Source organism: Oncorhynchus mykiss, chromosome 2 (assembly GCF_057628025.1).
Source record: "Oncorhynchus mykiss isolate SJ-2025 chromosome 2, ASM5762802v1, whole genome shotgun sequence".
Lineage (NCBI taxonomy): Eukaryota > Metazoa > Chordata > Actinopteri > Salmoniformes > Salmonidae > Oncorhynchus > Oncorhynchus mykiss.
The window spans coordinates 84,286,660-84,299,013 of NC_143023.1; the positions used below are offsets into that span (position 1 = coordinate 84,286,660).

The 12,354-nt window shown below is 39.6% G+C and overlaps 1 protein-coding gene across 4 annotated transcripts in view; it reads left to right on the forward strand.

Moving 5' to 3' along the window:
• Positions 1-9,132, forward strand: part of LOC110498007 (UPF0606 protein KIAA1549) — an 83,515-nt gene extending 74,383 nt beyond the window's left edge. For 3 of the 4 annotated variants that reach the window (XM_036957279.2, XM_090209957.1, XM_090209949.1), the window contains exons 18-21: positions 185-237; positions 746-888; positions 2,879-3,027; positions 4,758-9,132. In XM_036957279.2, coding sequence (XP_036813174.2) covers positions 185-237; positions 746-888; positions 2,879-3,027; positions 4,758-4,967 — 555 coding nt within the window. In that variant the 3' untranslated portion in view covers positions 4,968-9,132. The remainder of the gene's footprint in view (positions 1-184; positions 238-745; positions 889-2,878; positions 3,028-4,757) is intronic. The other variant, XM_090209966.1, reaches the window with a different exon arrangement.
• The last annotated feature ends 3,222 nt before the right edge of the window (positions 9,133-12,354 follow it).

Consider the following 12,354-nt stretch of genomic DNA (forward strand, 5'->3'; position numbering starts at 1 on the left):
TTCTAGACTCTCAGCCAAAATGTATCAAAGGGTCATGTAAAATTCAAGTCAATAGAAATACCCATGTTATGCTCCAGCTTTATCTTGATTTATTCTGGGTTATTGGGTGATATCTGTTTTGATTGGGAGTCTACCCAGTGTCTGTGTGTCTTTGTCCTGACAATATGCCTGTTTCTCCCCTCAGAGATACGCTGAGTTAGGAATGTCCCCTCCTTCACTCCAAGGTTTACTACAGAGGTGAGTAGCTTACCACAGAGATACAATATCATGTGTATATGCGTCATAATATGTTATTGAATGTAATACTATGTGTAGATAACTAACTCTGAGAGAAAAGGAGGAGTATTGTTTTCCTCAGATGACTCTAGGCTACGTTGATCCATACATTATCTATAGTTATTTAGTTGGGGGATGCTCTCCCTTGCAGGTGTCTATTCGCAGACCAGGGAGTTGGGCCTCATACATGATTTAGTCTGGACCATCTTTATTTGATGGGCTCCTAACTACCCAATAAAATACAGACATGGTGGCGATTGCTTTGGTCTATCTTCTTTTGGATAATTGATTAGTTTACACACCCACGCAAATACTTATATGGAGAGACACACGTATACACGTCACACACACAAACACACATACCACACACTGAAATATTGACCGACACTTCTGTACAGTTGATGCACGATACAATGGAAGCTATGATATTGTTCTGTAGGAACAGTATTTGAGATTGTGTGTATTTCAGACAGGGCCTGGGCTCCAACTACCCACCAGGTGACCCAGGACATGTTGACCAGCTCCCTCCAGAGAGCCACTACTCCACCAGGGGCCTGTACACTGAAGACCTGCCCTCGTCTACCAGGCCACGGCCAGTAGGGGGCACCACAGGTACACATATGCGTGCATGCATGCACGCACACGCACACACACACACACACACACACACACACACACACACACACACACACACACACAGCTCAACATTCACTGAATGTATGCCATTGTGTTTAACCCAGACCACTCACCCCCTCCCATAAACCTGCCAGCCTCAAACAGCCTTGTCTCTATTGAATCATTAAAGAGTCTGGGGTTGGCTGTTGGCTTGCTGTGAGAGTTCATATACAGTTGAAGTCGGAAGTTTACATACACTTAGGTTGGAGTCATTAAAACTCGTTTTTCAACCACTCCACTTCTTGTTAACAAACTATAATTTTGGCAAGTCGGTTAGGACATCTACTTTGTGCATGACACAAGTAATTTTTACAACAATTGTTTACAGACAGATTATTTCACTTATAATTCACTGAATCACAATTCCAGTGGGTCAGAAGTTTACATACACTAAGTTGACTGTGCCTTTAAACAGCTCGGAAAATCCCTGAAAATTATGTCATTGCTTTAGAAGCTTCTGATAGGCTAATTTACATAATTTGAGTCAATTGGAGGTGTACCTGTGGATGTATTTCAAGGCTTACCTTGAAACTCAATGCCTTTTGTTGATCTCATGGGAAAATCAAAGGAAATCAGCCAAGATCTCAGAAGAAAAATATTGTAGCCCTCCACAAGTCTGGTTCATCCTTGGGAGCAATTTCCAAATGCCAAAGGTACCACGTTCATCTGTACGAGCAATAGTATGCAAGTATAAACACCATGGGACCACGCAGTCGTCATACTGCTCAGGAAGGAGACGCATTCTGTCTCCTAGAGAAGAATGTACTTTGGTGCCACAAGTGCAAATCAATCCCAGAACAACAGAAAAGGACCTTGTGAAGAAGCTGGAGGAAACAGGTACAAAAGTATCTATATCCACAGTTAAACGAGTCCTATATAGACATAACCTGAAAGGACACTCAGCAAGGAAGAAGCCACTGCTCCAAAACCGCCATAAAAAAGTCAGACTGCTGTTTGCAACTGCACATGGGGGCAAAGATCATACTTTTTGGAGAAATGTCTTTTGGTCTGATGAAACAAAAATAGAACTGTTTGGCCATAATGACCATCGTTATGTTTGGAGGAAAATGGGGAGGTTTGAAAGCCGATGAATACCATCCCAACCGTGAAGCACGGGGGTTGCATCATCATGCAGCACTTCACAAAATGGATGGCATCATGAGGACGGAAAATTACGTAGATATATTGAAGCAACATCTCAAGACATCAGTCAGGAAGTTAAAGCTTGGTTGCAAATGGGTCTTCCAAATGGACAATGACCCCAAGCATACTTCCAAAGTTGTGGCAAAATAGCTTAAGGACAACAAAGTCAAGGTATTGGAGTGGCCATCACAAAGCCCTCAAGCCTATAGAAAATGTGTGGGCAGAACTGAAAAAGCGTGTGTGAGCAAGGAGGCCTACAAACCTGACTCAGTTACACCAGCTCTGTCAGGAGGAATGGGCCAAAATTCACCCAATTTATTGTGGGAAGCTTGTGGAAGGCTACCTCAAACGTTTGACCCAAGTTAAACAATTTAAAGGCAATGCTACCAAATACTAATTGAGTGTATGTAAACCTCTGACCCACTGGGTATGATGAAAGAAATAATAGCTGAAATAAATAATTCTCTCTTCTATTATTCTGACATTTCACATTCTTAAAATAAAGTGGTGATCCTAACTGACCTAAGACAGGGAATTTTTACATGGATTAAATGTCAGGAATTGTGAAAAACTGAGTTTAAATGTATTTGGCTAAGGTATATGTAAACTTCCGACTTCAACTCTATATGTGGACTCTGCCTCATGGAGTGCTGGTGCTGCACAGAGTGCATTTCAACTGAAGGATTGCATCAAAGCATATTAGAAGTGACAGAGGATTAAGTGTAAAAAATGGCTGAGGGTTGATGTGTTTTTTGTGTGTGTGTGTGCGTGTATCTGTTTGTAGGTAACCAGCTCAATCACCTGAACCAGGTGGATCTTGGGAGCCGGATCAAGGGGGGGTACCCATTAGGTGGCAGGGCACCTCCAGGTCAGACTGGAGGCTCATTCTGGGCACCCTACTCTGACGGTGACTTCAGACCCACCAGAGACCCTGTGAGTCCTGCTCTGGCTTCACACTGCCTTATGAGACTTACTGTACCTCCATTTTCCTCTTCAAGTTGTCCTCTAAATATACAGGACAATGGCATGCTTGTTGTTCTATGCTCTATTGCTGCTGCATATCTGTTTGACTTCTGTAGATCTGGATGTTGGTTCTGTCTGTCTTTGGCTATGCCAGATTAAGTGATATGACATGCTATTCTATAAAATCCTTTCTCTGTAATTAATATTACCTGATTGAGCTAATCATGTAAATGTAATTAAATAGAGAGTCGGGGCACCACGAAATAATATTTATAGAGCTGTTATCTTCCGAATAAACTCTTAAAGACCTAGTAATATTTTACATCAATAGCAGTCAATATTAATCTTCACCTTAATTCAGTCTCATCTGAAAATTGTAAATTATTGGTTATCTTCACGAACCCTGGCTAACAAGTTGAATCAGCAATACAAAATTGGGTTTAATTATTTATTTACTAAATACCTAACTAATCACACAGAATTACATATACAAAGAATGAATCATACCTTGATTACAAATTACGTCATAAAGGAAAACGTCCCTGGCGGGCGGAACAGATATGACAGCTGGTTACACAAAAGAAAAGGGGCTGGGTTTGAGTGAAGGAGCGCGAAGACTGAGGGACAAAGGGAAGAAGCTGTGCTATCGTAAATACAGCATCTTATGCATTCTAAATTACTTTTAAATTAATTAAATATTTACTCTGAGCTGCACTTCGGTAGGTTGGTGGTAGATGGAAGGCCGTGTTGCCAAACCGAGTCCTTTGTCCTTTCAAGAATGTCTCTGGTGGTCAATATGATACGTTGTAGTAACGTCGTTGTGTGGTAGATGGGATACTCTGTCTGTTCTTTCCTAGCCCGCGTTTGCAGCTGCTGTTGCTAACTCAACGGCTAGGAGGTATCACTTCTGTAGTGAATAAGAGTTCAAAGTTCATACCATTCACAACCAAAGCTCACGCTGAGGTTGCCTTAGTTCTGTAGTTGACATGTTAGTCCTTTTAACGCAGAGGCTGTAGACCTCACGTACTTGGAACAGGAGGTTATATTGTCGTCAAGGCTTTATATAGGAAGGGAGAGGAGGGCGTGTTTGAAACGTTTTATAACCTATGTCCCTTCACAGGGGCGAGCTACTGATTGAGCAGAGCCCTAACCTTATGAAAACCCAAATCTCTAAATTGGAAGCTAAAATTACATTTCATCTCTTCACCAATAATTTTATATTCAAACATTTAAATTGAACAACAATTCCATGTGAATCCGATAAAAACAATGTGCAGACCTTCCACTGTAGAGTTTATGTCATCTTATGATTGATGAGAATGTCTCAGATGACAACCGAACTGACATCATATTCATTAAGTACTACCGCATATGTTCAATTGGTCGGATTACAAGAATATAGTTAATTTCCCCCCACGTTCTGATGTTCCCAGAATCTCTATGTTAACCAAGGGATTTTCAAATTTCACATCAGTAGGGTAGAGAGAGGAAAAGGGGAGGAAGAGGTATTTATGACTGTCATAAACCTACCCCCAGGCCAACGTCATGACAGTTCACTCTAGTTCTTCTACCTCCCAGCTGTCAATCTGTACATGAACTATCCCTTAATATATATCGATAAGTGTAGTCATATGTCCTCTTTTCTCCTTAACTCTTCTCTTTTTCCTCTTCTTTGTTCCCTCCTTCCCTTTGTGCTTCAGGTTCTTCTGGGCTACCCTGACTCCTCCTCCTCTATGTTCCAGATGCCTAGTAGGAGTTCCCTAAGGGAGCCCTCTGCCCACCTGGACATCTACCCCCCCGAGGAGTCCTCTCCCCCCAACCACTCCTCAGCTTCCCTCATCAAGGCCATCAGGGAGGAGCTGCTGCGCCTCTCTCAGAAACAGCAAGCCGTGCCCAGTTACCACAGCTGAGACAGACGGCCTCCTCTGGTCCTCAATTAACCTCTACTGCTACATCCACCAGTCATACCGCTGCCCCTGCCTGCCTGCTCCAACCTAGCAATGCTTCCCATGGAAGTTCCTTTGTACAGGAGAGAGACAGTACTCCTGGGCTGCGTCAAGGTGGCTATTGGCAAACTAAGATGACATCATATATGCCACTAGTAGCCTAAGCATAGATGGGGTCATTATATGAATGACCTGTTCTCTAAGCTCTGGCTCTCTGACCCAGACCCCTGTCTCTGACCCAGACTGTCCTATAGCATACAGTGTACTACAGTATAAGTGACCCTAGAGGTTTAAGGGAGAAGGTGTGAACTGAATGGTTGGCCATGACCACGGATCCCTGCCCAGTTGTTTTTAATTTGAGGTGTTGTTGATTTTGTTCTTTTTAAACAGCAGTCTAGACTGTGTGTGTGATTATGATGTTAATAAGCAATGTGGTTTGATATTCTCTCTCATGCTGCCTTGACATCCTAACAATATTTTACAGTACAGTGGTCTTTCTCTATCAGTAGGACATCTTTCATTTAGGCTCCAAACATTGATACCATGTTACCTTTTAACGGTGATGCTTCTTACCATGACAGGTTTTGTTTTTGAAGAGGCTCTTCTCCTCCATCTTCTGGTGCTTCTTTAAACACTTTGTGTTTTCTGCCATGATATTGAGGGGTGATATGCACACTCCATGAAACCAGTTGTCCCAGGTGAGGGTTGAAGCTGTTCTACATTGTTTTACGCCATGAGCCACACAATGCCTTGTGTTGTGACAGAGTGAGTCATTTCAACTGTCTCAATCTACTATACAGCTACGGTCAGAGTTCGGGGGGACAACACTAGACACAGAGAGCTGCAATAATTATACTTCAGCAACTCCCATACATTATTATTTATTTGACCAGGAAGGGCTCATTGAGATTTGAAATCTCTTTTTCAAGAGCGTCCTGGCAAAGATGAGCAGCACCAAGTCATTACACCATAACAGACAAACTACAAGTAATCTAGTAAAAACCACAGGGATATAACGAAATCATAAAACAACAAAGGCATTCCAAGGCGATGGCGCAGAGTACATACCAAATTACCAAATTCAGTTTGGACATACGGAACAGTTAGCAGGATTAAGTCCTGCGAACGAAGAGAGTACCCACCACATTTCTGGGAAAAAAATTCCCAAATAAAATGGTAATACACATTATTTTACCAATGCAACTACATTGACTTTGTTGTCAACATCTTCAGCACAATGTCCACATTTGACCTTATATATCCAGGTTGTTGAGGATGCTACCTTGTTAAGACTTTAAATTCCAACACATGGTGAACCTATATGACAGCATTATTTCTATAGTTATTACACTAAGATCATTTATTGTGTATAATAATTCATTTGTGGCATTTTATAAAATGTTCTGACCTGCAAACAAATCAAAGTGATTGACAGTACCTTTACATGCAGATTGCAGCGCCTATTCAATTTTATTAAGCTAATAGATCCAGGCATGCAATCTGATCTATTTAATTCACTGTATGCAAACTACTGGGTTGCACTTGGCTTTTCTCAGTGAATATCCTTCAAGTCACACCAACTGAAATGTAATTGAAAGATTCATAGGTCAAGTCAATTATGCATTGAATTGCTGAAGGAAATGCAGTATTTTCTCAGCTGAGAAGCAGGGTCAGTGCTCACACTCGTTCAATCTCCAGGGTATTCTTCATCTATTTCCTCCTTTTTCCACGCAGTATTGAAATGTTCAGCTACATGTACTGTGTTTTAATTGTTCACAGTTTACTGCTCAGTCAATCTGTCAACTTGAGATGTTTTGTTTATATTATGTTATTTTTATTCTTGAATGGACTTGCCTCGTGTTTTATTACCTCCATTTGTCTTTGTTCAATATTCTTTTTACATTTTGTTCAGTAACATTTTCAACAAACTCCACACACATTGCTTTGCTGTGGGCATTGAAGTGATATTTCATTTCAATAAAATAAAAGAGAAATTATTGATTTTAGTTGTAGGGTTAAACTACATTTATTCACTGACTTGGATGAATTAATACTATATCAGTGTTGAACATTGTCCCAAATACTGTATATCCCAGTTTCACTCCACAACACTCTTATCCAAAGCAACTTACAGGAGCAATTAGGGTTAAGTGCCTTGCAAAAGGGAACATCAACAGATTTTCTCCTAGTCAGCTCAGGGATTTGAACTAGTGGCCTTGTGGTTACTGGCCTAACACTCTTAACCACTAGGCTACCTGCACCGGCTACAGTACTGTACACCAGACACACACTACTTTGGCTCCTCATGACCAACATGTACCTTATGGATCCCCCTCCCTTTGGTTCTCTCATACTTATGTCCCCCATCCTGTCTTATTCTACTTGCCTGTCTGTCTGTTCGAGAGTCTTAACCAGGCTCTGTTCACTCCAACAACCACTGACTGTTTTGGATCATAGTAGTCTCAATATTAAGTTAAATGATTTTCTCTCAACAAGGGTTCTATAGGTCTTAACAGTTGGTGCTAAAGTGTGTGGTTTAGCACCATCTAATATTCAACACTGTTTCTGGATGTAGTCTAAGATTTAGATTGTAAACTGAGTTACCTGTAGTGATTTCACTCCTAGTTGGTCTGATTGGCTTCATTCACAACACTGTGCTGTACCATACTGTACTGGAAAAGAGTGTCTGTTAAATGACAACAATGTACAATGTACTGTATGCCTCCACCTGCTGGTTCTGCAACTCCCATGCACATCACTCAGATTTAGTGAGAGATGTTTTCCCTTTGTTTTTGACTGTTGTCTTGTTTTATTGTGAAGATCATACTTTGTGTTGGCTGGACCAACCATGTTTAATGTGTTTGACTGTTGTCTTGTTTTATTGTGAAGATCATACTTTGTGTTGGCTGGACCAACCATGTTTAATGTGTTTGACTTGTTGAGTTGCATGTTTCATGCATGTACACTACAGTTCAAAAGTTTGGGGTCACTTAGAAATGTCCTTGTTTTTGAAAGAAAAGCACATTTTTCAGAAATACAGTGTAGACATGGTTAATGTTGTAAATTACTATTGTAGCTGGAAACGACTATTTTTTGTTATGGAGTATCTACATAGGAGTACAGAGGCCCATTATCAGCAACCATCACGTCTGTGTTCCAATGGCACGTTGTGTTAGCTGATCCAAGTTTATCCTTTTAAAAGGCAGAGTTGCAAAGAAAAAGCCATATCTCAGACTGGCCAATAAAAGATTGAGATGGGCAAAAGAACACATACACTGGACAGAGGAACTCTGCCTCGAAGGCCAGCATCCCGGAGTCGCCTCTTCACTGTTGACGTTGAGACTGGTGTTTTGCGGGTACCATTTAATGAAGCTGCCAGTTTAGGATTTGTGAGGCATCTGTTTCTCTAACTAGACACAAATGTACTTGTTCTCTTGCTCATTTGTGCACCGGGGCCTCCCACTCCTCTTTCTATTCTGATTAGAGCCAGTTTGCGCTGTTCTGTGAAGGGTGTAGTACACAGCGTTGTATGAGATCTTCAGTATCTTGGCAATTTCTCACATGGAATAGCCTTCATTTCTCAGAACAAGAATAGACTGATGAGTTTCAGAAGAAAGTTCTTTGTTTCTGGCCATTTAGAGCCTGTAATCAAAGCCACAAATGCTGAAGCTCCAGATACTCAACTAGTCTAAAGAAGGCCAGTTTTATTGCTTTTTTAATCAGCACAACAGCTTTCAGCTGTGCTAACATAATTGCAAAAGGTTTTTCTAATGATCATTTAGCCTTTTAAAAGGATAAACTTGGATTAGCTAACACAACGTGCCACTGGAACACAGGAGTGATGGTTGCTGAAAATGGGCCTCTGTACTCCTATGTAGATATTCCATTTTAAAATCTGACGTTTCCAGCTACAATAGTCATTTACAACATTAACAATGTCTACACTGTATTTCTGATCAATTTTATGTTATTTTAATGGTCGAAAAAAATGTGCTTTTCTTTAAAAAAGGAAATTTCTAATTGACCCCAAACTTTTGAACATTAGTGTAAGGCTGTGTGTGGTTTGTTTTCCATTTGTGTTGTGCATGCTGTTCCAAAAGAAACGCTTTTAAAAACCAATGAAACCCAAGTTGCATGTGTCCTAAGTTATTTAATACTGTGGTATTCTATCGCCATGAGTAAAACATGCAACTGATTAAGAAGCAAAACATATTTCATTCTCACATAACATCTGCTTATGATTCTAATTTTCCCCTGAAAGTATTTTGTAAAATGATAATTATGTATTTTGCAGAGCACACAATTTCTCTGTATATGCAGTTTATTTCTTAATACAGTTATCTTAGCAGTGCTGTTTCATCCAGGGAGGTCCATTTGTTTTCATAGGCTGCTACAGTAATGCAGTGATGTCTGAATACGTTAAGTACCAGATGCAACCGCACGGTGGTGCCATCTCATTACAAAATACCATGTGGTGAGCTTCATTCACTTCTAAACAAAGAGAACTCTCCTCTGTTGAAAGTGAGGTCATCACTCTTGTAAGAGGGGTGAGTGTGTGTTTGAGTAAATATGTAGTTCACAGGAGGTTGGTGGCACCTTTATTGGGCAGAACGGGCTTGTGGTAATGACTGAAGCAGAATCAGTAGAATGGTATCAAATACATCAAAAACATGGTTTCCAGGTGTTTGATGCCATTACATTTGCTCCGTTCCGGACATTATTATGAGCTGTCCTCCCCTCAGCAGCCTCCACTGGTGTAGCTGTGTGTGTGTGGCATCATTTAGCCTAACACAGATACTTGAGAATGTACGAAATGTTCTCCCTTTAAACATTTTAGACCCTGGCAACAATGAGGGAGTGAGGAGAATGTGTTAAGCATGAATGGATGAATGTGCATCTGTAGCCTCCAGGCATCAATGTCATTTGTAGTGATAAACAGTGTAGGTGCATAACTGCTCATAAGAGATGTGGAATCAGCAAAGGTACAGTATCAAAACCTAAAACTGTACGCATTGTTACCAATGGAAATCCACTCCACTCACTACTAAGACAACCCAAGCCTATCATAATGTAGGCTACTGTTGGTTTCCAGTACCTTTACATTGTTGCCTTTTTGATGTGTGGTTGCTAGGACACAGACCCCCTAGAGCTCCCAGCCTCATACTGTGTTTACCATGTCATTCACAGGGTTAGTAGCATTGACCGTAGCTAATGTGCTCCTATGTTGCACAAGCTGCACTTACAACAAAGTCGGCTCAGGTGCTTTAGCATGGTAGTACGGAGGGAGGGGTGAATGGGGATTGATGACTGATTTGGATGACAGGTGTCAATGGTATTGACTACCAGTCTGTGATGTATGATATAACATTCCCTTGAGGGAATACAATAGTAAAGGAATGTGAAGATACATGTTTCAAAATTGCCCTGTGAATGTAGTGTGCTACAGTACAGTGTTTTCACACCAGACAATACACTACCCATTACAATTGACTGAATATCATATTTCCATCATTTTCATCCCATGTGTGATCAAAGGTGTGATCTTTGAAGACATATTTCACAATGTTTAGTAGGCACTAGTTTGTATCAAGCCTGTCTTGAGCATTCGGCCATAGGTTCTCATCGGCATCGCTCTAAATATCCTCATTTTTTATGCATATTGGGGAAAATCTTTTGGCATGGCGAATCCAAGCCTGACATACAGTGACTGAGTGTTTAAAACATTAAGAACGCCTTCCTAATATTGAGTTGCAACCCCTCCCCTTTGCCCTCAGAACAGCCTCAATTTGTCGGGGCATGGACTCTACAAGGTGTCGGAAGCGTTCCACATGGATGCTGGGATGCTGGCCCATATTGACTCCAATGCTTCCCACAGTTGTGTCAAATTGACTGGATGTCCTTTGGGTGGAGGACCATTCTTTATACACACGGGAAACTGTTGTTTGTGAAAAACACAGCAGTCTTGCAGTTCTTGACACAAACCGGTGTGCCTGGCACCTACTGCCACACCCCATTCACAGGCACTTCAATATTATGTCTTGCCCATTCACCATCTGAAAGGCACGCATACACAATCCATGTCTCAATTGTCTCAAGATTTAAAAATCTTTCTTTAATCTGTCTCCTCCCCATCGTCTACACTGATTGAAGTGGATTTAACAAGTGACATCAATAAGCGATCATAGCTTTCACCTGGTCAGTCTATGTTATGGAAAGAGCAGGTGTTCATAATGATTTGTAGACTTAGTGTAGGTCTATTTAAATCATTGCATGCTCCATCCATGGCCGAAGGAGGGTGGTACGCTCATGGGGATAGGAATTATACATCTTCCACCTGTATTGTACTTATTTGTCTATTTGGATCCACATTAGCTTCTGCAGAAGCAGCAGCTACTCCTGGAGACCACAAAACACACAAAATGTGACAAGTAACAAAACACTGATACATTGATAGACAAGGATAGTCACACAAATGTAACATACTGTACAACGATACAAACAATACAACCAAAAAACAATACAAAACAATACAACTAAAAAACAATACAAAACAATACAACTAAAAAACAATACAACTAAAAAACAATACAAAACAATACAACTAAAAAACAATACAAAACAATACAACTAAAAAACAATACAACTAAAAAACAATACAACTAAAAAACAATACAAAACAATACAACTAAAAAACAATACAAAACAATACAACTAAAAAACAATACAAAACAATACAACTAAAAAACAATACAAACAATACAACTAAAAAACAATACAAAACAATACAACTAAATACAAACAATACAACTAAAAAACAATACAAACAATACAACTAAAAAACAGTACAAAACAATACAACTAAAAAACAATACAAAACAATACAACTAAAAAACAATACAAACAATACAACTAAAAAACAATACAAACAATACAACTAAAAAACAATACAAAACAATACAACTAAAAAACAGTACAAACAATACAACTAAATACAAACAATACAACTAAAAAACAGTACAAACAATACAACTAAAAAACAGTACAAACAATACAACTAAATACAAACAATACAACTAAAAAACAGTACAAACAATACAACTAAATACAAACAATACAACTAAAAAACAATACAAAACAATACAACTAAAAAACAGTACAAACAATACAACTAAATACAAACAATACAACTAAAAAACAGTACAAACAATACAACTAAATACAAACAATACAACTAAATACAAACAATACAACTAAAAAACAATACAAACAATACAACTAAATACAAACAATACTACTAAAAAACAATACAAACAATACAACTAAATACAAACAATACAACTAAAAAACAATA